This window comes from Hippoglossus stenolepis, chromosome 16 (assembly GCF_022539355.2).
Source record: "Hippoglossus stenolepis isolate QCI-W04-F060 chromosome 16, HSTE1.2, whole genome shotgun sequence".
Lineage (NCBI taxonomy): Eukaryota > Metazoa > Chordata > Actinopteri > Pleuronectiformes > Pleuronectidae > Hippoglossus > Hippoglossus stenolepis.
Genome location: NC_061498.1, coordinates 5120929 through 5146962, shown reverse-complemented (window position 1 = coordinate 5146962; position 26034 = coordinate 5120929). Strand labels below are relative to the sequence as shown.

Sequence of the window (26034 nt, the reverse complement as noted above, 5' to 3'; positions counted from 1 at the left end):
ATGGGCCTGGATACGAAATGGGCTTTGGGCCTTGTTGATCCCCCAGACGTTTTTAATAACTTCCCATCATTACATTAAACACTGATTGGCGGTTTAGGATGACTCAGTCGTCTGGGAATCATCATTATTCATTAGGTGTTAATACCAGGGAATCATAATGCTGTATGAAGAAGTATGGGAATGTAAAGTATGGGAGAGGAATGAGAATGTCATATAAGTACAGAGAGTGTCAGCAAAGGACACTTCTGAGTCTGCAGGAGGACGATATGAGGTTTAGCAAATGGTGGACATCTTGGAAATCCACACACAGATACACATGATACAGACAATCAGGTTAATAAGTTAGTTTTTTACTGAATCTCTTACCTTTAATGGCCTTTTTAATGCTTTGATTTACTCGAGCAGGTCAGAAACACTATATCTAACCTCAGGCATGTGCAGGTTGCATGGATGGATGGTGATGTGTGATATATCTGTAAAGTGTTGAGTCTGCAACAATTCTTTTCAATGCATCCGTCACCTTTATATCACTGATTCAGCTCAAGCCGAAGGGGTCGCGGCCCCATGATGCATTTACCAGAGCACAAAACTGCTGGGTTTTCCATAAAAGACTGAGCCACATGCTTTTTTCCTTTGGGGGGTCTCAGTTAAATCCCTGACTGTACTGTGAGGTAAGTGGAGTGGGTCAGCAGTGATAGATGGGCGCCGTTGTTCCCATTTGATTGATTGGCCCTGACTACGGCTCTGAATCTGACTGATATCGTCTCAGCTCAGAGCACAAAGACTAAAAGGGATTTTACAGTTCTTGGATAATAGGTTGGAGATATTTATTGACCCGTTTTCGTATATTTCTTCTTGTTTTCTATGTTTCTTTCTTCACGCCTCTTTTTTCTCGTCCGTCTCTTACTTTCTATCTTTCTCCCTCCATCCCTCCATCCCTCCATCCCTCCAGCCCGAGCAGCTGACTGATGTGTTGGAGATCAGTAACATCGTCTTCACCAGTATGTTCGTCTTGGAGATGGGCTTCATGCTGCTGGCGTTCGGCTTGTTCGGATACATCAGGAACCCGTACAACATATTCGATAGCATCATCGTTATCATCAGGTAATATTCACCCACCCATGCTTCTCTTTGCATTTTAACTTACATGCTTCTCTCACTGAAACCTGTTCGACTACAATCACTCCTGATTCCTACTCTTGATCGAACCATGTGTCAGATCAGCATCGATTTCACAAACTACACAACAGCTCTGATTCAGGGCCACACCCCTCTTCACATTTCTTCTGTAGCCCGTCAGTCATTAAGTCTCGAGCGTCAGATTCAATCTTTACAGTAGCTATGACTGTCACAGTCATGATGGATCAAGTGGGAGCTGCTCGGCTTTGCCGCCTCAGCAGATTCTCCATCCTGTCGGACGTCGTCTGCCTGTCATCGTTGCTGATGGAGCTCGTATCAGATCAGGGAACCTTGAAATTTGTGGCTATGTTACATGTGTGACTGAAGGGGAGACATTACAGATTTACTGTCAGTGAGCCTCTTTAAAAGAAAATGTGAAAATATATGTAATGTTGACTTTGAATATAACACAACATTTGACCGTGTTTTAATCAGTTTTCCACCAGCTGTGCAAATTGCAATTTGTCTTTTTTTGTGTTTCTCAGCGTGTGGGAAATCATTGGCCAGTCAGACGGCGGGCTGTCCGTCCTGCGAACGTTTCGTCTGCTGCGGGTCCTGAAGCTGGTTCGCTTCCTGCCCGCCCTGAGGAGACAACTGGTGGTGCTGATGAAGACCATGGATAACGTGGCCACCTTCTGCATGCTGCTGATGCTTTTCATCTTCACGTTCAGGTGTGCACATGCAACACGTCACCTCCCCACAGCCCATCTTGAATCTTGAAAATGTACATTTTCTTTTTTATATCATGTAATGTCTGCGTTGTCCTCACTTCCCTGCAGTATACTGGGTATGCATCTGTTCGGCTGCAAATTCGGTCTCAAAACGGAAGATGAAGACACAATCCCTGACCGCAAGAACTTTGACTCTTTACTTTGGGCCATTGTCACCGTGTTCCAGGTAAGTTCTCGTCTCCGTAACTTAAAGATTGTCCCTATAATTCCCATTTGGTTTTGGAAAATGCTGCTGTATCTCAGAAAAAGTGGAAAAATGGCAGCCAGAGCGTCACGTCCTGAGTTCAGTGTATTTGTTGCACTTATATTTTTATCCCGGCATCGACCGTGTGTGCTCCTTTGGCATCTCAAATCAAAAATGTCAAACTCTGAGTGTGTTTACGCGAATGTGTGTATTTGTGTGAGCCAAACTTAACTGCCAAGTTCTGCTCATTAGTCGACTGCAGTGCAATGAGAAATTCTGCTTATGCATACAACACCCCCCCATCCCCTCTTTTCTCTTTCACTACTATTTTTTGCTCTCCCCATGTGGAGATATCGTTCAATTGCTCCACATACAGTAGATTGTCCTCTTTTCTATACTGGATGTGTCAGCGGAAAGTTAGAGCGCAGAACGCAGCGGACTGTCTCACTTAAGATGCTGAAGAGGCATTTTATTCTAACTCCACTGTCATATGAGGGGGTAGCGCTCACAATATATATATATTTCCCATATGTTTTTTTTGGGGGGGGGGAGCTGCATATGTAAATACACACATTCACCCGCAATGAATGGCCTTCCTGCCACGGAGCGTAATGAGTGGGCAGCGAGTGTTCCTGCTGCATCGTGAACACCTTCCTGCTTTTAGATTCTTCCATCACTCACATTGATTCAGGCACATACATACACACACACACACACACACACACACACACACACACACACACACACAAACACACACGTATACAGTGCAAGTTGCATGTCAAGGAATACGAGTCCCTTGTGTCTGAAGCATTGTGCAAAGATGGCAATAAAAGTAGCCCAGTCGTGGGTTTTATAAAGCATATACATCCCACAAGCGCAGTAAAGGCTGATATTGCTCCGTTTCTTTCATTACTTTTCCATCCGTCTCCCTTTCTCTCTCTTTCTTGTCCTCCCTTTAACCTCCTGCCACACACGTCTTTGCGCCTGCGGACCCTCGCCCGCTCGCTCATGATGTTGTTTCATTCACTCGACAGATTCTTACCCAGGAGGACTGGAACGTGGTGTTGTATAACGGCATGGCCTCTACCTCTCCGTGGGCGGCCCTCTACTTTGTCGCTCTCATGACATTTGGCAACTACGTGCTCTTCAATTTGCTGGTGGCCATCTTGGTCGAGGGCTTCCAGGCTGAGGTGAGAAGGGCGATGTTGATTTCTGCAAAGTCGGTTCAGTGTCTGTTGATTTGTTGTTACACACTCGATCATTTTCAATATGCAGCTGTAAGGCTCTGAATGCAAAAAAACAAGGAAAGAGACCCATTCATTGTCTGTGTTTTTCAAACACAGTGTAAGATGCAGGATTTTCACTTATCACATGACCACATCACCACTTTTGATGAAACATCACTTTTATATTACCAGTAAGAGTAAGCCAAAACCTCTCAATTGCCACCTGGTGTCTGGCTGCAGTACGGGCATAAATCTAGCCTCCTCCGTGTTAATCAAGGAGACCTGGGCATTTTTCCAGTAAGTAAATGAAACCTCACGATTGACCATTGAGACTGATGCTATCCCCTGATCGCTACTGTGCAAACTCGACGGCGGCGTTCTTGCCCAGGATATTTTGGCTTAATTTCCTGATAATGGGCGGAAGTGGAGACGTGTCGTCCATCTTTATATTCAGTCGATGTGGAAATCCTGTAGCGCAGTGCAATATGTTGTCAAGAATCCATCATACCATCAATTCATGCCTCCACCACTTGGATCAAGTCAACACAGCATATGTTGCACTCAAGTTCTTGGTGATGGAATACGTCTGTAGACTTTTCCCAGATGCTCATTTCACCATTTGCACATTTGTTTCACTTTTGGAGATATTCTCTTAACCATCAAACTGATTACAGCAGTAATTGCAGTAGAGCAGAGTAAAGATCAGTGTCTAATTCTTAACAGCATCCCTCAGCTGTGTGTACTCATGCCGTATGCAGACCCTGACTTGCTGTTAATTAACTCCCAACGGAGCCATCTGAGGGTCGCAGGTCTGAACCCTAATCAACCTGTCACATCACGCAAAGCACCGCTGCTTTTAAAGAGGAGGAGAGGATGGAAACTATTACCAGCCCCGAACACACCCACTGACAATTTCAAATAATCAATTCTTCCTCATCCAGCCCTGGTATCGTGTGTGGCCCAGGTGCACTGCGCCTTCAAGCATGAAAATCTCTGGGCCTTGATTAAAAACTCCAACTTGTAATCATCTCCACGATGAATAACTCAGAAGAAATACAGAGAGAAATGCTCATTTGCATGAATCTGTGTGTGTCGTAGGGTGACGCAAACAGGTCCGAGTCAGACGATGAGAAGAAATCGGACAACTTTGAGGAGGACGAGAAGGTAGAGCAGCTCAGAGACACCGGTAGGTTGTGTGACAGATTCACGAGACGCTCATCTGATGTTGTTTTTGTATAAAAGATGATAGTAATGACTTAATGGCTTCTTCTCCTATACAGAGCTAAAGATGTACTCCCTGATGATGACAGCTAATGGTCATGTTGACCCTCGCGGCTCCATGGCTCCTCCTATAATCATGCGAACGGCAGCCACACCCATGCCCACCCCGAAGAGCTCCCTGGGACCCGAATCCATCCTCGGGGATGAGCTGGTGGGGATGCCTCGATACGGCGAGGTGGGACTGGGCTTTTCGGAGACGGGAGCTGGTCACGCAGAATCTCGCCGTGGGAGCTCCACCTCCATTGACCCGTTAGCCTATGACCAGCATTCTCTGGTGAGCTTCATCAAACACTGAATCACTTCATTTCTACACCAATTTGTTTTTGATATTACTAGGTTCCAAATACATGATATTTGTGGAGAGAATATAATGTGACACTCCAACTCCCTCGAGGGAAAAGTATCTAAAAAGCTATCACAGTACTTCAATTCAATAACTGCTCCCCAACAAATCCAGTTATAGAGCAAACTTTAATCCTCGACTTCAGAAGTGTGAACATCACATCCCCTTCTAAAGGGTTTCAATCATCGATCCACTACCATGAAGGAGAATCTCACATTGAAGCTGCACTCAAAATATGTATTGTCAAAAAGCTATTTAAAGACTTGTGATACTCAGAAATAGCCTGGTAGCCATCTTGAGACCACTTTAACACACATTGTCATAGCCACATGCTCATCCCTGTTTCCCGTCCCTCCAGAGCCTCTCAAGTCCCGGACGACGCTCCCCTCTCCCTCCCCGCTCCTGGGGAAGCCGCCGCTCCAGCTGGAACAGCCTGGGAAGAGCGCCGAGCCTCAAAAGGCAAGACACCAGCGGAGAGAGGGAGAGCCTGCTGTCCGGTGAGGGAGGAGAGGAGGAAAATGGCGGGGAAGCCAAGGGGGAGGCCGGGGGAAACAACCGATTACGGCCGGGCTCCTTGGAGCTGCTGCAGGCGTCTACTCTCTTGCCTTCCATCATAGCGGAGTATGGGGACTGCAACGGCAGGACCCTGACGTACGACCCCAACGTGAACTCCGACGCCAAGGACGATTCCTCGCCTGAAGAAGATCTGGACGATGATGTAAGTTCTGAGTCGTAGCCTCTAAAACATAATCATCATAATCATGAATTCATAGTGAGGTCCACAGTGGCCTTTTATTTCCTCTGTGGCTCGTGTTACATTAAAGTGTAACTTCACCCCTTCAAGTTTTGGATAAAGTGTCATGTGAGGCAGAGGGAAGACACGCCCCCCCATATCTCTCTCTCTCCCCACACACACACACAGACAATATACCAATTAGCTTACTAACGGGCAGATCGTCTCGAGCTGTTTGAACCACTGGGACAGGCAGCGGTGCTGAGACAGCTGAGGCTGAAGCAGGAAGGCGGTGGTCCCGCTGGCACAGGCAGCTGTCTCAACCAGCGGTTAGAACGATGTGTGTGTGTGAGAGACAGTCGAGAGGCAGGAGAGGAGGGGGGACGTCTCTGAATGGTAGATGATGTGTCCTCACAGGCGGTCCCTGGGGGCAAGGGGCCGCCCACCTTTGATTAGAGGGTGTTAACCTTTTCAGATATATAAATGTCATGACGTAGACAAATTCCATACAGACGACTCTATGCAAGCATAGGCTCTGCATGGACAGTTTGAAACACTGGGTGGCGTTACGAGCCACGTTTAAGCCATAAATGAAGATTTCCTTGCAATAAAATGTGATTTTCAAACCAACATTAATCTATTTCATCAAAGAACATTCATAATCATTGAGTTTACTGCTCAAAAATCACATATACATTTGCACTTTCTCTTTAATTACTTACACAGGCCTCAAGCAGGAAATTATGAAACTGTGCTAATCATCTCTCTACGTTCTCTCTCATTATAAAGCACATTTAAACAAGTGCTATACAAAGAGATTAGATCATGGGAGTATTTGATTGATAATTACAATCACTGAACACACAGACATTAATAAAACAGGTTATGAGTGAATGAGACCGGCCTTTGTGTCTTCATGGTGAAAATCCAGCAGCTAAAGACAAACAGAGCAGATGGGACAGATGTCCTCTCGTCTCACAGTTGTACTTTAGGCCTTTTTGACAGTTTCACTGAACAGTTGAGCCTCAGTGGTTTTGTTTTCTTATGTAAATTCTTAATCTTTTAAATCCGCCCTCTCTGACTCTGTTTACACATTTTATTTCAGCTTTTCTCTCCGTCATTCCTCGCTCACCCGATTCCTCTTTGTCTCCCTGGGACCTTGTGTGTGTCTCTCACACTGACACATTATCGTGTGTGTTCTGTGCTCACACGAGGCCTGTGGGGAACACTAATTGCCTAGTTGTAATTGATTGGCTTTAGCAGTAATTGTTTTCTCTGTGGGTGCGAAACACAAGCATGTGTACGTACAGTCACTTGTGGTTGTGCATCTGTGTGCGCGTGTGTGTGTGTAAAAAAACGGAGAAGGGCGCACTCCCCCTGGTGGTTTCGGGTGACCTCTGTTGTGACAGTGTTGATGGTTTTATTGGCTCCAAATTGAGTTTATGAAGCCATGAAACCCACTGAAACAAAAGGGCGCACCCTGGGCACATTGAATATGGAAGGATTAATACAGACACACTGCCAGCGTGTGTGTTTATTAAGTATGCATCTGTGTGTGTGTGTGTGTGTGTGTGTGTGTGTGTGTGTGTGTGTGTGTGTGTGTGTGTGTGTGTGTGTGTGTGTATGGAATGCCAGAGGAGACGTGTATATATTAATGCACGTGGTTCTCAGTGTGTGTCTGTGTCAAGGATTATGGATTTCAGCTCCAACGCTACACACACACACACACACACACACACACACACACACACACACACACACACACACACACACACACACACACACACACACACACACACACACACACACACACACACACACACACACACACAAACACACACACAGTGGCAGCATGCCAAATAAGTAGTGTCTTCGGGCAGCTTGATTTTGGGCAGTTTTTAATTGGAAGCTGTGAACCTACGCTTTCTTCTATTTATACCACAAATCACAAATTAAACTGTTGATGGGGCGTTTACATTCCTTATTATTCAGCTATTGTATAAAATGTAATTGTTATAGACAATAAAGTCACAAAACATACAAAACATCTGGATTTCGAATCAAGTATTCTTTTCCACCAGAATAAGATGAAGAAGATGATGATGACAGTAGTAGTGAGGACGATGATGGTCGCTATGGTGTTGATTGTATCGAAAGCAATCGTTTTCTGTCCCTTAGAATAAAATAATAATATTTAATGATGCATTAAAAAGAAAGTTGTTGCTGTGGTTGATGTGTGAATATTCCCCCCTGCAGAGCTCTCTGTACTACTGGATCAAGAAGAAGCTCCTTGACATGAAGCCCCGCTGGTGCAAAGAGCACGAGGACTGGGCGCTGTACTTGTTCTCTCCAGAAAGCCTGTGAGTCTCTCTCACATGCACACACACACACACGCACACACACTCTACACAATATATCAGTGGCAGCTTCTGTGGCACAAGACACACTGATCAGATGTGATCACAGGTTCCACTCAAGACGCATGTGGAGACACCGTCTAATTCCAGCTGTGATCTGATGTACTCTTTCAAGCCACATGTTAATACCACGTATGAACAGGGTCTGTGGTCCCGTTGTTCACTGGCTTCATCTTTGCAGTTTTCTTTCTTCCACCAGTTTTCTTTCTTCCACCACTTGGCTCCTAATGACTTTATTTGATTACCTTGGCTCCCTTCTCTGATTTTTCTTTTGTTTACCCTCTTCTCACTGATTATCTCTTGGTCAATAGCTTTAACCGACCATGGACATATTATAGATGACTCATTGCATCTGTGTGTGTGTGTCTGTGTGTGTCTGTTTGTTTAGATTGCGTGTTTGGTGCCAAAGTGTGATCTCTCACAAAATATTCGACCATGTGGTTCTGGTTTTCATCTTCCTCAACTGCATCACCATTGCTCTGGAAAGACCTGGAATACAGCTGGGCAGCACGGTGGGACACACACACACACACACACACACACACACACACACACACACACACACACACACACACACACACACGCACACACGCACACACAACATACAAGTACAAGGTGTTTATTCTTACAGCAGCTATTAAATGCATCAATGGTTCATGATAATACTTTGTTCATTTAACTGGTGAATCAAGTCAGTAAATAACAGCCTCCCTGTATTAAACTGACTGAGGCTTTTGGAGCTGATCTACTGCAGTAGACTCGATGTGGACACAGAGATAAACCAATCTACAAACCAATGGATGTCAGGTATAGGTAGACGGTGTAGATGAGGACGACAGGACTTACACAAAGTGTGTCACACAAAAGTTTTACTTCTGTAACAAAGATGTGAACCTTGATTTTTGCTCGTGCTTCACACTTTTCACATTATTTACCTTTTAACTTCTTTCCCTTCTTCAGGAGCGAGTCTTTCTGAGCGTGTCCAACTACGTCTTCACTGTGATCTTCTTTGCTGAAATGGCCGTTAAGGTAACTCAACGAAAGGTGTACATTTCTAGGTTTTTAGTTTACCTTTGATTTACGAGTGCGGTACTGTTTGAATGTTTCCATCATGGTTTCAGTTGGTTCTCAGTGTTTTGGGTTTTCACACCAGGTTGTAGCTCTGGGTTTCTGCTTCGGCAAGCAGAGCTACCTTCAGTCCAGCTGGAACGTTCTGGACGGTTTGTTGGTGTTCGTGTCTCTGGTCGACATTCTGGTCTCTCTGGCCTACACTGGTGGAAACAGGATCCTGGGCATCCTCCGAGTCCTGCGTCTGCTGCGAACTCTACGTCCACTCAGGTAAATACTGAGTTTGTAGGTGTTTTGTTGTAAACACTAAACATCCTACCCTATCTCATATTCCTGTCCATTAACTGTGTGTATCTGTATGTCTCCATTTGTGTGTTGCAGGGTAATCAGTCGAGCCCCGGGACTGAAGCTGGTAGTGGAGACTCTCATCACCTCTCTCAGACCCATCGGGAACATTGTCCTCATCTGCTGCGCCTTCTTCATTGTCTTCGGCATCTTGGGGGTTCAGGTAGTTTGCACACACACAGTTTGTCAGTTGCTTTTTCTTTGCTTCAGGACAAGGCTCTTTAACCTTTGTTTCCTAAAACCTGGGGGAGATCACAGACATAATCACAGATTTAACCGATTTTTTATCTTATAATCTTAGTATTGTACGTAACATCCTGGTCCCAGCTCGCTCTCATTGGCTATTGCGGGTTTCCTTCTGAGGCCGATTATTTGAAATATCAAACATGTTTGATTCAAGATCGGGGAGGATCCGACTCAATTGGAACTATTACGATTATTTTGTAAACACTGCACCGATTGACCTCCAGTCGGAAACCCTGCTGTGATTTTCGGAAAGCAGCAAGGTCTAAAATCGCCCTGATTATCCTCTAGTGTCCAGCAGCCTTGAATGTCAGTCCTGTTGATCAGCCCCATATGTGAAAGTGGCTTGAGGCAGGGTTGGAAGTGTCCCGAATATCCAATGGAGAGTGATTCTTTGTCCCTTAAGAGTGCGAGTTGTGAAAGAATGACAGTTGGGTTAAGTGTGCAAAAGGACAACATGACCCCCAGGGCAGCGTTTCAGCTGAGCACTCGGGAAAAAACCCACAGAGAAGAACGAGCTCTGTGAAACGTTCTTTTATTTCCTGACATTAATAGTGGGATGTTTAAAAAGCCGCGAGCGCTGGTGAGATAATGTGTAAACGGCAGCCGAGCAGACCTCTCTCACTCTCTCACTCTCTCTCTCTCTCTTCTGTCAAGCTGTTCAAGGGGAAGTTCTACATCTGTGAAGGTCTGGACACAAAGAACGTCACCAACAAGTCGGACTGTGTGCCGCCGAATTTACGCTGGATACGAAGGAAATACAACTTTGACAACCTGATCCAGGTAGAGATACACACACTCACCCACTCACGCCAACATTTTTGATTGGCCAACTGGAATAAATGTTCCTCTCTTTCCTCTCCAGGCCCTGATGTCGTTGTTCGTTCTGTCGTGTAAGGATGGCTGGGTCAACATCATGTATGACGGGCTGGATGCGGTGGGAGTGGACCAACAGGTAATGATGTGAGGAAGTTGCTCTGCATGTTTTGTGAAAACAGCCAAATATCTGTGAATATATAACTATAATAAATATCCCTAACCCAGAGTATTAGCATTAACGCAAATCCACTTCAAAGTACAGCGTGAAAAAGAGACCGAGTGGGAGTGAACAATTAAATTAATAGACTAAAGGCGAATTAAATTGCTGTGCTGTAATAATACCAAATTAAAGCGAGGCTCCAAAGAGGAATTTATAGCACACACTTCAAAGCTTCAATTGATGTCCTCAGATCCACGACTGTCTCTGGTGTAATTGCCTGAAATGTGTTTCATGTTTGCAGGAACGTTAACTGAGTGACGAGAACCCAAAGAATGAAAATAATTAAATAAATCTTGATGCGTTGAACTGCTGCACAGACAGCGACATGATGATTTTAAACTCTTTCTAAAAGCTTTTAACAGGAGGGGACTTGTACAGAATTCACATTTCCCTCTTTGTGTCTTTACTAAACATTTAATAGTGATATCAAAAAACAGAATTTTCTCTCCACTCCTCCCCTCTTTTCCTCTTCTTCTTCCTCTTCCTCTTCCTCAGCCTGTGAGAAACCACAACCCCTGGATGCTGCTCTACTTCATCTCCTTCCTGCTCATCGTCAGCTTCTTCGTCCTCAACATGTTCGTCGGCGTCGTGGTGGAGAACTTCCACAAGTGCCGGCAGGACCAGGAGGAGGAGGAGACCCGCCTGCGGGAGGAGAAGAGGCTCAAAATGATAGAGAAAAAGCGCAGGAGTAAGGAGAATGGAGGAGCTGGTCGGTAGTCTATTTTTCTGAGCACTGCCTGCTTTCAGAGCCTGACCCAAAAGAGAACGAGAATGAACAGAGAGAGAGCAAGGAGATCTATCTGGTTGAGAGACTGACTGGCTCACGCAAGCAGCGACAGGTCGCTGACAGAGTGCGTGGGCTACGCCAGTCTGATGCATGTGACTGCATGCCTGAGGCCCCTCCCCTCACCCTCCCCCAACACTGCATGGACAACTCAGGATACCGGGCCACTCTAAGCAACCTCTAAACATTTATATTAACCTGACTTAAAAAAACGACATGCTCACTCTACCAAACAGTAGAGCTGCCACCAGTGTAAAGTTTTTTTCTTAAATGAAAGAATTCTATTTTTGGTTATATTATTCATTACCATTTAAATTTTTTGCTCCTCTCCTCCGGGAATTTGGCTCGCAACATTTTTCCGATTCCCCTTCCCTCCCCACGAGTGCATGTGCAACTTCTATCTGTCCCACAAGATAGAAGTGGGACGATTCCTGTTAATACGCTTTGACTGGCAGACTCAGAAACATAGCAGACGCTTCTGCTGCTGTATCTGCGAAACATCTGGGATAATAAGCTGTTGGAGGATGTTAAGTTGGTCGGATACAGCTTGTTGACGATACAAGCACATGCTGACATTGGAAACCCACCACCCATTGTAAAAGAAATGCTCACAGTATTTTATTAAGACTATATTGTGGTAATATGGCAAACTTATTAATTGGCAGCCCTGAGTATAGAAGAGCAGCACAGTTTGGCCCCAACACTAAATTCTATCCATCTACACCTGAATTACAGAAATAGACTAAATGGTGTGAGCAGGAAGACGCTCTTTTCATCTTCTCATGTTAGTCACACGTCTCACTGGTCTAAAACTACAGAAACCACAGAAATGTAATGTGATCTAATAATTAAAACTTCAGCGATTGGCCATTTAATCAAACTCACCTAATAATCATGAAAAAGTTTTAGACTATTGAGATTTTTCTGTGGGGTTTAACTTCCTGTAGTGGTGCTGTAGGAGAGGAGAGTGGCTCCGGTGTTTGTTCAACATCACAGACGGAAAAATTAATTTAGCTGTGGAGCAAAGTGGAATTTAAATTACATATAAAGAAACATTCAATTCCTTAATTTACATCCTTTTTGTGGAAAAGAACGTGTTGTTGAACATTCACCGTGCAGCCGCTCTCAGCCGTGGATGTTCCATGAGGGGCATGTCAGCATGCAGGAGATATGGTGATCACATGGGAGGGTGACATAGACGTGCACGTATTCACCTAAAAAAACACCCAATACCATCCTCATGGACATGTGAGGACACAGTCAAAACATAACAAGACATAAAAAAACACAGTCACACATGTTAAAGCATCGTTTAACATGTTTGAGGTGTTTTCCTTGTGATTGCACCTACAATTAAAGTCTGTTTAATATTGAAGGGCAGTGAAAAGTATAAACATGTTTTAATGGTAGAAGGTCTCTGCTGGACAAGAACGACATGATGAGAGATCCTGTAAAAATCTGAGGATTCTGACATTTTGTTGACATTTTAATTGGAGCCAGAATAATGATCTGATATTAACTTGTGTTAACTTTAAGTCTTGTGCAGCGTTAGAGCAGGAATCACCGGAAGAAGAAAGAATCAATTAAACCTGCAAATGTTAGTTAATCTCAGTTAAGCCTGGTATCTAAAACATGCAGTTATCAAGCTATTTGCTTCACTGTGCACTAAACCATTGGGTTTCTTGGCTTTATATTTTACAGCCTTACCTGTGACTCTCATGTCCTCTGCTCCTTGAACATGCCACACAGGCAGTGGTGTGCACAGAATGCCTAAGAGACGGGGCAACAACAAGGCGTACCAAGGGGGGGGGGGTTAGAGTTAGGTCTGTTTTTAACATTAAGGTCAGTGCCCTTGTACTTGGAGCTTCAAAGTCTGTACTTCTGATGTGACTTGAAGCCAAATCTTGTGTCTCAGTTCTCCAAAGACACATAATTAATATCCTGGTTCAATGGAGGCAAAACAAGCAGTTGTTAATCTGAGCATAAAGTCAGCAGAGGTCGCCCTCCTCCCTGCCCCTCATGTCTTTGTGCACACCACTGGATACATGTAATATTTAAAATTCAGGTCGCGGCTCCTCACAGCGACGCTCTGGTTCTCTCTGTGCGTTTTAACTGTTTGCTGCCTGTCTGTCCCTCCTTGTGTTTGTGTGCTCCAGAGGCCAAGCAGAGGCCTTACTACGCAGACTACTCTCCGGTGCGTCTGTCCATCCACACACTGTGCACCAGCCACTACCTGGACCTCTTCATCACCTTCATCATCTGCATCAACGTCTTTACCATGAGCATCGAGCACTACAATCAACCGAAGGTAACGTGTTGTTTGCAGCTCCAGATTCGAAATAATGTGATTATAGCATACAGCTTTAAGAAAATGCTCATTTATTAGATGAAGCAACTCCACAGTAAAACCTCTGACTGAAGCTGACAGCATCAGGTGAAACACTGATTTATGATCCTGCCTCATAGATTCTCCCTGTTTTTTTCCTTTTAGTGACAATGATGGATTTAAGCATTAGTTCCACAATCATAATTAGTCATTTTGAACACTGTTTATTGTTTCTGTCACTCTTCTGTAGTCTCAATTAAGTTTACTCTATTTGAAGTTTAGCAGCGAAAAAAGAATCCTCCAAAAGTAAACACGATTAATAACTTTCATTTAGAACTCGTATTTCATTTCTAAAAAGAAGTTACAACAAAGTTTTCTTGTGGGGTGTTTATGAAATGAACGTGTGTGTGTGTGTGTGTGTGTGTGTGTGTGTGTGTGTGTGTGTGTGTGTGTGTGTGTGTGTGTGTGTGTGTGTGTCTGGTTATGTTTATGTGTTCAGTATTTGGAGGAGGTCCTGAAGTACTGCAACTATGTGTTCACCTTCATCTTCGTCATCGAGGCCCTGCTCAAACTTCTGGCATTTGGGATTCACCGGTTCTTCAAAGACAGGTAAAACACACGCAGATGCTGTTGTGTCCAAATTGTATAATATGATGTTGTGTAAAATAGAAATACTCATTTATGTCTTTTTAGCTCGATCACAGTCACGTACTGTTTTTTTTTTATGTTTGTGCGTTTGTTCAGGTGGAATCAGCTGGATATAGCTATCGTGGCGTTGTCCATCGTGGGCATCACCCTGGAGGAGCTGAAAATGAACGCAGCGCTGCCCATAAACCCGACTATCATCAGAATCATGAGAGTGCTCAGGATAGCAAGAGGTAGACCACACACACACACACACACACACACACACACACACACGTTTATCATGTACACAATGACAACACACCCGGTACGTTGTCAGTTATCGCAACAAACACCATGAATGTAGATTTTGTGATGCACTGTTTTTTATTGTAAGTTCAGCATTAAAAGTTCACCGGTGCCTCCTGGCTTATAGAAATAAACACAAATCCCTGGTGGGGGTGCAGAGCTGCAGTTGCATTGTGCTGTGCCACTGTAAATTCTGCGAAATGGTCCGACTGAAACTCGCTGTTAAAAAACGTCCCCTGTGTGTCTGCAGTGCTGAAACTTCTGAAGATGGCCAAAGGGATGAGAGCTCTGCTGGACACGGTCATGCAAGCGCTGCCACAGGTAAACCCCAAATCTGAGGGGTCTCTTTTTGTTCATATGTTGGTTTTTTATTTTTGTTGTGTGTCTGTGTGTGTGAATGCAGGATCAGTGTGAAGGTTTCTCTTTGGACTAGACAACCCTCTGAAATATTCATGCCTGTTTATGAATATTTAACACGAGGCATATTCGTCCACATTTCCAAATTTCTACCCTGACCCTAAAATGTCTTTTGTACACTTCTCTCCTTACCTTTCCTGAGCTGAACTGTGGACTGCTCCATTAGATGTTTCATTCAAAATGCATGATACAGTAACAAATGCCAGACACATCACATTGAACACAATTTGTGGCAATCACGAAAGTTCAGAAGGAATCTGGATCCATTATTGAGCAGTTTCTTCTCTTTAAAGCCGCAGTTTTTACTGTGCAGCCGATTCCCCTGATGTTTCTCAATGTTCTTTCTGTCCAGTCCACACATTCCTTTTTGTGCATCCATGGATAATATAATAATATAATAATAATAAACTTTATTTGCACTTTTCATACAAGAAATGCAGCTTAAAGTAAGGATGTTGTTGCAGTGTCGTAGGTCTCGGCCTCTCCTGCAGAACAGAGCAGCTGCACCAAAGATTTTAGTGCACAAGCAGTGACAGGCCCCATTGTTCTGCTATTTATTAAATGTCAAGTGCACAGAGAGCACAAGCACATATTTCAAAGAACTGGGTGAAAGGAAACACAATGGGCATTTTATGATGCTCTGATGCAGAGGTTGTTACAGGAGGTGCATAGAGTTCACAGGGTTTACCCAGAATGCCTCTTGGTGACTGTTTTATTTTTTTATTTTATTTAGTTGTCCGGAGTACAAAGCTGGGATCAATAAACAGACGTGTTTTCTCCACTTTTGATGCATGGTTCCATTTGTGTCAAATGATGATAAAAGCAATAAAAATAAAACTTCTTCTTTTCCCTGCAGCTTTAAACGTGCTGTGTTTACTCTGCAGTGTTTGTTGTGTTCGGGGATCTGACGTGCATTTTGCTTCCAGGTGGGAAACCTCGGCCTCCTCTTCATGCTGCTCTTCTTCATCTACGCTGCGCTGGGAGTGGAGCTCTTTGGCAGACTGAGTCAGTCTCACACAAACACACACACGCACACACACGCACACACACACACACACACACACACACACACACACACACACACACACACACACACACACACACACACACACACACACACACACACACACACACACACACACATTTTGAATCCAGTCATTACCACCACAGTCACGACTTACAGCAACGTTCCCCTCTCTCTCTCTCTCTCTCTCTCTCCTCTCTCTCTCTCTCTCTCTCTCTACCATGCTCAAATTAAAGGCCTCATTCGAACAAGAGAAGATCATATTCATTTACATATCTCTTCCTGGAGATGGGCCCGCTCTATCGAACTCATTTTCTCTGAGAGCGCGACAATGTGTCGGGGAGCAGCATTAACAGAAATGCATCTGAAGAAGTTTCCAGAATGATTTGGCTCTGGGATGTCTGGCCTCCAGCTTCATGAAAAACAAATCCCAGTCCCATTTTGTGCTATGATTTTATTTAGCTTTTGTCAAAGCTGTCTGATGTGCCGTGCTCCCTCTCGTCACTTTAAATGCTGGTTTAAGACTCACAAAGCCGAGGAAGTGAACTGTACTTGGCTCCAGGCTTAAAATAAGATAACATGCACTTTATTGATCCCTGCGGAGACGTTTGGGGGAGATTATTATAGAACAGCTTGTTGAAAGACCAGAAAACGTTACTTTACATTCACAGTCACGTCCAGGACTTAAATCAATTGCTGCCCCAGGAAAATCTGTGGAGCCTGGGTAGAGGATACAGTGTGTTGACACTGGGGTCGCTCCGTATCTCCAAAAGAATCTTGTTGTCTTTCCAAGCTGACATCTTCGTCGGCGTCTTCTACGTGAACGTTGTTTGTGTATTCTTCCAGTTTTATGTCCGTCCTGTGGTAGAAACATCATCGACTCATCCACTCGCTTCCTGTGAATCCACAAACTTACCTCCTGTATTCTCATAGGGGCTCTTTCCGACATTTCCTGGACATTTTACTAGGAGGCTAGAGGGGAACCTAAAATGTCCGGAGTTCCGTGCATGTATGAAAGGAGCTTTCTTCCGTGCTCCTTACCTTAGTATAGACTTTTTAAGGTTTCTGGGAGCTCACAGTGATGATCACCTTTAAAATTTTACATTAAATAACATTTAAAACATGTCTCTGTGATGCATTTTATGTTGTTTCTTTCCCAAGAAAGAAACTTCACTCGTTCCAGCAGAGGGATGATGTCTGGGGTTATTTGTAAGATGACAGAAAGAATACGAGAGAAAGCAGCTGTAAAGTCAAAATACCTGAAATCGTATAAGTTCTTGGTGGGAGCTAGTGTGACTTTACACACTGGTGTTTTGAATAAAAAAATTATGTCCTTCTACTACCCACAGCACCACCGATCACGGGTTTAATTGGCTCGTGACATTATTGTGTCCTCAGACGAAGACGGTGTGACATCTGAGAGTCCTTTGGGAAACCTAAGACATGAGTGAAGCTGTCTGTCGACACTCTGGGAGTCTTAGCTCTTTGCCTCTGATGTCTGCAGAAGGCCGAGCAGATAAGAGAAGGTCATAAGCAGAGGAGATGGGAAAGAAAAAGTTTCACTTTGAATCTGAATATAAATCAAGTCACTGTTCACTGTTCAATGTCCAGACGCCATTTCCCCCCTTGCACCACGTCCTGTAGCTGCTGGACCAGGGGACTGCTGATTACACATACATTTTATAGTTTTGCAATCAAATACTTAATCACACACGTAAAGTTTTAGTTTTACAATCAAATACTTCCTCACACTGGTTTTATTTTATACCACGTAGTAACTTTTAAAGGATCTGTCCCCTCCTTTTCTCTGTGTTCTTTTTACACAATTAAAAAATGTCTTTGTGACAATATATATTTCAGGCTTGGGTGAAAAAATGTACATTCATTCATTTGTAATGTTTAAAATCTAAATCCATTTGCAATCCTTCTCGTTTTATTTCCTCTGACATGTTAAATCCTCTCGTCTTTCTCCCGGTGAACGGTACTTAGAATAAGATACAAGGTGCGGACGTATTGCTCCAATTCCTCGTCTTTTGCTTCCTCTTACAAAAGAAGACGTCGTCTTGAGGCTCCATGAGGACTCTCCGTCAAATTGACCCTGAAGACAGCTGTCTGCTCTGCTCTCTGTGTCATGTCCACATGGACACACTGTCCAGCTGCTCGTGTGTTTCAGTACACACTGACTCTGTTGTTGTTGTTGTTGTTGTTGTTGTTGTTGTTTTGTCCTCTATGCAGCGAAAGTAACGTACGTCTGTGTTTGTGTTTTGATCAGAATGCACCGAAGATAACCCGTGCGAGGGCCTGAGTCGTCACGCAACTTTTGAAAATTTCGGGATGGCCTTCCTCACACTGTTCCGTGTGTCCACTGGAGACAACTGGAATGGGATTATGAAAGTATGAACAAACACACACACAGACAAACACACTCTGAAATGATTACTAGATTATCTCACTGCCACAGAGAGAGCAATGACCTCCAAAACCAATTATAGAAGAATAAATTAGCTTAGAGTCGATCAATGTCAACACTTTCATTTCTGTGTTATTAGAACTTGATATGAGATATAAAATACATAACTTACTCAAATATACATAAATATAAAATGGCCTTGTGACAAAAAAAACAAGGACATAACTCAATGTACTTTTGGGAACATTTGTGTTGAGCAAAAAAAAAGTTTGTACAAATGAGCAGGAGTTGATTTCTGTCAGAATTTCTGTTTAAATTTACTGTAGCTAACCTGATACAGACTGAGGTCACTGTTAAAGAGACAGAAACTATAAGTCCCTATGTCCTGATGGTCTGAAGTTTAATGTAGTTGATATACGGGTGTCACCACACAGATGACACACCGGAGATATTGCTTCCACTGTCCTTGGTTCTATTTAAATTCTTCCAAATGTCTAATTGTCCACTTAAGTCATCAGTCTATCAGCTGCTCGCCCTTCTGTCCGTCTCTCTTTCTGATTCTCTGTCCCTCTTCGTCCCTGATTCTCTGTCCCTCTTCAGGATACACTAAGGGAATGTCATAAAGATGACGTCCACTGTCTCCCCTACCTGCCCTTGGTCTCTCCCATTTACTTCGTCACCTTCGTGCTCATGGCCCAGTTCGTCCTGGTCAACGTGGTGGTGGCTGTTTTGATGAAGCATCTCGAGGAAAGCAACAAGGTACAGTTTAAAAAAAATACCGTGTGCACCTGAGATGCACATTAACAATTGCGGTAAGACGCAGTCGTTAAGTGAACATGCGTGTGAATTTTGCAGGAGGCTAAAGAGGATGCGGAGATGGATGCAGAGATCGCCCTGGAAATGGCGATGGAGAGGCAACGCAAACAAAGCACAACCTCCCACGGCAGCTCGGTGGAAGGAGCCTACGTTGGGCCGTGTCCACAGTCCCCTGAACAGGTAGGAGGGACATCACCTTCCTCATTGGTCAGTCAGGGAACTGCACAGAAAACGTAAATTAGGGTGATATGGGGAGAAAGTAGTTTTGATAACTCAAGGTGCATGTTTCTGATTTGTCCTCGATCAGTGTTGCAGTGTAACTCACTGTGTGGTCTCTGTCTCCCCCTGCAGGAGGAAGAAGTCCAGTGTGAAGACCCAGACCTGCTGTCGTCAAGGAAGATGTCCGTATCCAGGATGCACTCCCTGCCTAACGACAGCTACATGTTCCGACCCGTGCGGCCCGCCAGCGCCCCCTATGCTTTGGAGGAGGTCGATCTCAGTCCCCAGCACCACCAGCATTCAGGTGCCTCATTACTTCTTGTGCTGTCTCAGCTTTGTGTTAAACAGCCAATGACATAATTCTACACACAGACTAAAAACTGTTCAATGAAGCAAATATGTTTACAGCACCATACTTGATTTGATTTAAAGGAAGGAGCTGAAGTTTGTGATAATATTTGCTTTCGTCACATGAGGCAGAATACGCCTGCAAATTGTGTTATAATTTAAAAAGAAAACACACAATGTGCTCCAACCTCACCCATGTCTCCCTCTTGTGGTTGTTCATGACTACACACACATGATTTACAATCACCTAGAAGCAGAACTCCCAGTTGTGTCCCATCACATTATTATTTCATCCTCCAGTCTGAGCTTGTGTGTGTGTGTGTGAGCAGTCACAGTAGGAGCAGAACAAACTGTAGCCGAGACTCCTTAGCGCTGACGAGCACTGTTTCACTGTATCTGCAGTCAGGTTCTAATGGCATGTTGAGGCCAGGCTCTGGACAGACACAGCTCTGTCCCAAGGTACTTCGCTGCAGCGGATGAGCCGATCCACGTGAATCTCTGCAACCGTCTCACAGGCTCATCTGCTCCGTGAATGAATACTCAGCTAGAATGATGCTTAACTTCAGGACCAAGCTGCAAAGTCACAAAGAAGAAAACACCTTTGTATTTGTGAATAAAATCAGATCCAGACAGCCGTGTTGCTCTGATTAATGTTCGTGTTTTAAGATTCAAAACGAAAGACGTGTAACAAAGTGGCTTTTCAGCTTGGACTAAAAGAAAAGTGAACTCATCCGAGATCTAACTCTGACTTCGCTGCACAGTTTTTACTTTTATTGAATCTGAACTCACAGGTGGAGCTGACCTGTGTGTGCAGAATGTCTGAGACCCTGGTTACACAACAGTCGACACAGATTTAGCTCAGTCTAAAGCCTAAAGAATCTAAAGTCAGTCACGTGGGACTGTTAACGTAACCAGGATCTGATTAACATGCTGAGAACTGCGATACTCTTCTGTACTCTTCCCTTCTTTTCTTTTTTTAATGAGCAAATGGGTGCTAATGATGTCTCTGCAGTAAACACTTTATTTTGATGGCAGATTTCTAATTAAAGAGCAAAAATGAATTGAAATTAAACCTTTACATGTATTTTTAAGAGAGTTGTTGCTGAAATCTGAATTTGCTGTCAAAATAAAGTCTTAGAAGTGTTTTTATAATGACTTCTGGAATTTAATGACTTTAGATTATACCGAAGTAATAAGAATTTGTCACTATGTGTGTATGTGCCCGTATATGCATGTGTTTTCCGCACGAATGCACGTGTTTGCCGTCAAAGAGTGTATAAATATATATTGTGTCAAACCGTGATTCAAACTCTTTCCCATTTGAATCTTCAGGCTCAGTGACGTCGGTTCAGTCGCAGCCATGTGAGAGTGGCGCTCTGCTGCAGGTTCCGGACGTTTCCCCCGTTCACCCCCGGTCGCCTCCCGCCCTCACCCTGCCCCGCATCACCCCGCCCACACCGAGCCTGTCTCCCCGTGCCCTGCGCAAACAGGTGAGAGCTGCGTACACACATGCAAACTCTGAAAGACTCACACACACACAACAATTTAGCTCGATCATATTGTCATGATGTGTGTTTTTGTTGTTCATGTTGCAGGTGGCAGTTAAAGTGGATTCGGTGGAGACGCAGGGTTGCGAACAACAGGAGAGGCCGAACCCCGTCCATCGTCCTCCCTCGTCCCCTTCTCCCCTCTCTCCTCATGCCTCCTCCCCATCTCCCCACCCTCCTCCTCCTCCTCCTCCCTCCTCTCCCTCAGCCCTCCCCCTCCCACCCAGCTTGGCCTCTGCCTACCCGCTTCCTCCTGCGTCTCCCTCACCTCTGCCTCCTCACCTGTCTTGCCCCTCTTCCCTCCCTCCTCCGCCATCTTCTCCCGCACTTCTCCTCCCCCCGCCTCGCTCTCCGCGTCTCCCGCTGCGCCCCGCAAGCCTCCGGAGACCCAGACCACCCTCCGCCGCCTCCCTCTGCGACCCGGCCGACGAGGAGGTGTATCACATCACCAGCCGCAGGGGGAGGGATGAGGAGAGCAAAGGGAAGGTCGGCCGAAGCCACTCCCTCTCCCCTTACACTTCTCCACACTCTCTCGACTCCTCGCCGCTTCCTCCCCCGCTACCGCCCTCCTCCTCAAAGAGCACGCTCAGTCTGCTTCAGGCGGGATTGGAGGACAGTGACTTCAGGAAGGGCTCAAGCATCGACAACCAGGCCTTCCTGGACAAGCCCTCATCACTCGCCGTTGGTTACCCTGACGACCACCGCCGCCATTCCATCGAAGTCTGCCTCCCACAGGCCGTCATCCCCGACGATGAACAACCCTTCGCACAAGAGGCCCACCGGTCGGAGAAGGGTGGCCAGGCATTCCCTGTCCGGGTGCAGTCAGTCGGGGGGGGCCACAGAAAGAAGAAGATGAGTCCTCCCTGCATATCCATCCACCCGCCCTCAGAGAAGGAACCCCCCCAAACCTCCTCACCCCCAAAACTTGCTGACTGCAGCATGATGCTGAGGCGCAGGACACCCTCCTATGATTTGACGCCACACTCACAGACGCCCTCCCCGATGCACACGGCGCTCACACCCATCCACAAACCTCTGCAAGCACACTCACCGACTCACACACTGACACTCTCGCGGGGGTCTACTCCGACACACACTCAGTCATACACCCCCCCGCACCCGTCCACACCCACACACCCACACATCCCCATCAGTCCAAACATCTTCATCCAGCCTCATGCACCTCTCGGTCCAAACACCTTCTCACAGTCACGCTCCCACTCCCCCGCGGCGAGGCACTCGTCCCTCACGGGGGACTGCATCCCCCTCCCCCAGTTCACCTTCGACCAGCCACAGTCCAGATACATGAGCGGCCTATCACCCGGCCTGTCAGACGCTGACACGGCCACCTGCTCCTCCCCTTTCGACAACAGACTGGGAAGTGCTGCGGGATTCAGTGCAAAGAACCGGAGGACCGCCCAGTGAACGTCGAGCGTTGCCTTCAGGAAGTCGTTTCTTTGGTCCCAAAATCTCTGGAGCTGGATTAGTGCGGCCTCGGCCGACCTCAGCAGAGATTGGATGCTACGGGGAGAATGAGAGGAAGAAGATATCCTGGGAGAGGGATATTTTTTTTGTTTTCATTTTGCTGAATACTGAAAAGACATTGATTTCTCTTTCCAGAGAGATGCTGGAACAGTCCTTTCCTTGGATGATATACAATGGATCTATTATCCTGAACCCAGCGCGAAGGACAGCAGCTCCACCGAGGCTGAACCAGTGTAACAGTACCCACTGTACGTGGTGTGTTCGGACTAATACTAAAAACACACCAGGACTAAAGCCACCTAACTCCGTAGCCAAAGTTTCTTTTTTTGTGACACACTGTCCCTTCCCATGCAAGCCAATCAGGAAGCAGCGTCTGGCTGATAACCTCTGACCTTTTACGGGAAGCGGGTTTGTGAAATGCGAGCATGGGGGGAATTGTGGGATATGCAACTTCAGGTTTTCTACAGAAGTTCTACTTGCCCCTCCTCTGCTCCTCGATCACATTGATCAGAGCAGAAGTGTGTGTGTGTGTGCGCGTGTGTGTGTGTGTGTGTGTGTGTGTGTGTGTGTGTGTATTTGAGTGAGTGAGCGAGTGTGCGTTTTACTGTCAGATCTGTTGTCATGGAAGTCGGCCATGTTATTCTTACGCCTGCAACGACAGAGGAGGGGGAGCAGGGCAGAGCTGTAGTGTATGTGTATCTGTGCAGTGTAAATAAAGGAAAATACTGTATTTGGTGAGATTAAAAATAGCTCTATCCATATGCACATATTTTTATAGAAATCTAAGATGTTTTTGCACACAAAATTTGAATTTCAAGTTGCTTGTTTTCCCTCTGTTGTCCTCTTGTGAATGTATGTTTCTTTTCAAAGCGGGGAGCAGAGCAGTGCGAGGGGATCAACCCTCCTCTCGGCAGACGGGCTGCGGCGGAGGAGTGGGATTTTTATTTTTCTATTTTGAAAAAGAGAAAAAGAGAGAGAGAGAACAGGGGGTGTGATGTGTTTCTGTAGCGTCGTCTCAGATCTCTATGTATCCGGTGTCTAAATAACAGTGTAAAGATGTGGGCTCAGTGATGCGTTCCAAATCGATTCCAAGACGTTCCCCCCACCTTGACTCTGCAGCGAGTACAATTTGTCCCTCCACAGATTCAAATCTCCAAATTAACATTAGGAAGTGACCGCACTTTTGTTTTCTATTGGACCGGATGAATACACGTGAAGGAAATCCAGTGTTATTCTCATGACGCGGCATCACGGAGCATCTCCTCTTCAACTGTTCTCAAGCTGAATCAGCTCCGACACCACTTAAGTGTTTCTGTGCATCTAAAGACAACCAAACTTACTAAGTATGTGTAGCCAGAGTGCAATAATAATATATACCTGTGGTAAATATAGTGACCTCGACGCTATATAAAACAGCCACACTCGTGTTCGTACATACTGTAGAACTTCTATATATGATATAAACCCGTTTTATATGATGATTAAGAGTGTGTCTATCTCTAGTGTTCATGCTACTATAGGTTACCTGCCCCCTGGGTGTGGTGGTAGCGGTGGAAGCTCACGCCCCCACCTGCCGACGGTTGTCATTGTAATCTGAAGAGTGACATGCATCCCTGCTGAGGACTCGATAACACATTCATCACTGTTTTATTTAATCCACCCTGACTATGAAACACAACAATACAGTCAAGACTTAACGTTTGTTTAAAGGTTCAGTGTGAAAGATTCAGGTGAAAGGGCAAAAATTAAATATTAAATAATCCTAGTGATGTTTTCACTAGTGTGTTTCATCTAAAATGTACAAATTGTTGTTTTCTTCAGCCTAGAATGAGCCTTTATATTTAAATACTTTATATTTACATCTGGAGCAGGTTCTCTCTAAGGAGGCTACAGGTTCTCTTTCATGTTTGGAAGGGGAGGGTGAGGTGAGGGGTATTCAGCTGCAACATGCAACTTCACCACTAGATGTCACTCAATCCTACACACCGAACCTTTAAATCCATAAGAGTCATGCTAAATGAACCCACAGATGAAATCATGCACCCCCTGCAGGTGTGAGTGACAAAGTATGGCGAGCATTTTCCTTCCAGTGGCTGAATGTTCACCTATGAAGCCATACTGGTGTTCAGCCACAGCACAATATGTCTTTCTGTTTTCGTGCACAATCTGGTTTGGCACTGGCACACGAGCAGCATGCGTGTGAGCTGCTGGTTCCGATCCCTGACTTTCAAAAGCAGCTGGCTGGGTCGACGTCTTCGTGTTTGGTTCTGTTGTTTTACTGTCTGATCAGCATGTAACGTGCACAAGTCCTCGGTGATCTGAGTGAAACCAAAGTGCTTTGATGCTGTGACATAATCACCTCAGGCTCTGGTTGTTTTGTTTTTTTCTCACATTTGTGCAAATTGAAAATGATGCATCTTTATAGATTTTACCAACCAAACCGACCACATTCAAAGCATATACACTTTTTCCTCTTAAATCCAACTAAACTGGCCTTAAGGTCTAATAATAAGCTCCAAATTTAATATATTATTATCATCAGATTCTTGTTCATTAGCTTCACATCTCTCCAGCGGTATGCATGTTACTGTTGCGTTAAAACATGAGGAGAAAAGCAAGAGAAAAGAAGGAAACTACTGTATTTTCGGTTCATTTTGCAACACGTCCGCACCTTTGACCCGATTGGTTGGACAACATTCAGCAGTGCGGCGCTGCAGCTATAAGTTCAGGTCGAGGGTTACAATCGCAGATAGAGTTAGACAAATGTCGGCGTCTCGCACAGACAGATTTAAAAGCTCTCGGACAGTGAAATCACAAATTGACAGCGTCACGTCTGATGTTGGATTGTGAGATGTTGTTCTCCCTCCTGAACGTGGCACAGTTGCTCATTCTCCCTGGTTCTAGAATCATGTTTTTTAAATACAGTATGTGCTTGA

At 45.0% G+C, this 26034-nt stretch overlaps 1 protein-coding gene across 2 annotated transcripts in view; it reads left to right on the top strand.

Annotated features, from left to right (window-relative positions):
* The window catches only part of cacna1ha (calcium channel, voltage-dependent, T type, alpha 1H subunit a), a 47674-nt gene extending 22749 nt beyond the window's left edge, over positions 1-24925 (top strand). The window contains exons 11-36 of one of the 2 annotated variants that reach the window (XM_035181115.2): positions 953-1104; positions 1665-1850; positions 1959-2076; positions 3129-3284; positions 4419-4506; positions 4601-4875; positions 5303-5662; positions 7934-8037; positions 8483-8606; positions 9055-9123; positions 9248-9432; positions 9544-9670; positions 10408-10533; positions 10616-10705; positions 11285-11477; positions 13730-13881; positions 14399-14508; positions 14644-14777; positions 15083-15153; positions 16176-16254; positions 18546-18667; positions 19284-19442; positions 19539-19679; positions 19851-20022; positions 21399-21556; positions 21662-24925. In XM_035181115.2, the coding sequence (XP_035037006.2) occupies positions 953-1104; positions 1665-1850; positions 1959-2076; positions 3129-3284; positions 4419-4506; positions 4601-4875; positions 5303-5662; positions 7934-8037; positions 8483-8606; positions 9055-9123; positions 9248-9432; positions 9544-9670; positions 10408-10533; positions 10616-10705; positions 11285-11477; positions 13730-13881; positions 14399-14508; positions 14644-14777; positions 15083-15153; positions 16176-16254; positions 18546-18667; positions 19284-19442; positions 19539-19679; positions 19851-20022; positions 21399-21556; positions 21662-23038 (5028 nt within the window). In that variant the 3' untranslated portion in view covers positions 23039-24925. Of the gene's footprint in view, positions 1-952; positions 1105-1664; positions 1851-1958; positions 2077-3128; positions 3285-4418; positions 4507-4600; positions 4876-5302; positions 5663-7933; positions 8038-8482; positions 8607-9054; positions 9124-9247; positions 9433-9543; positions 9671-10407; positions 10534-10615; positions 10706-11284; positions 11499-13729; positions 13882-14398; positions 14509-14643; positions 14778-15082; positions 15154-16175; positions 16255-18545; positions 18668-19283; positions 19443-19538; positions 19680-19850; positions 20023-21398; positions 21557-21661 lie in introns of both variants that reach the window. The other variant, XM_035181114.2, reaches the window with a different exon arrangement.
* Positions 24926-26034: the final 1109 nt, after the last annotated feature.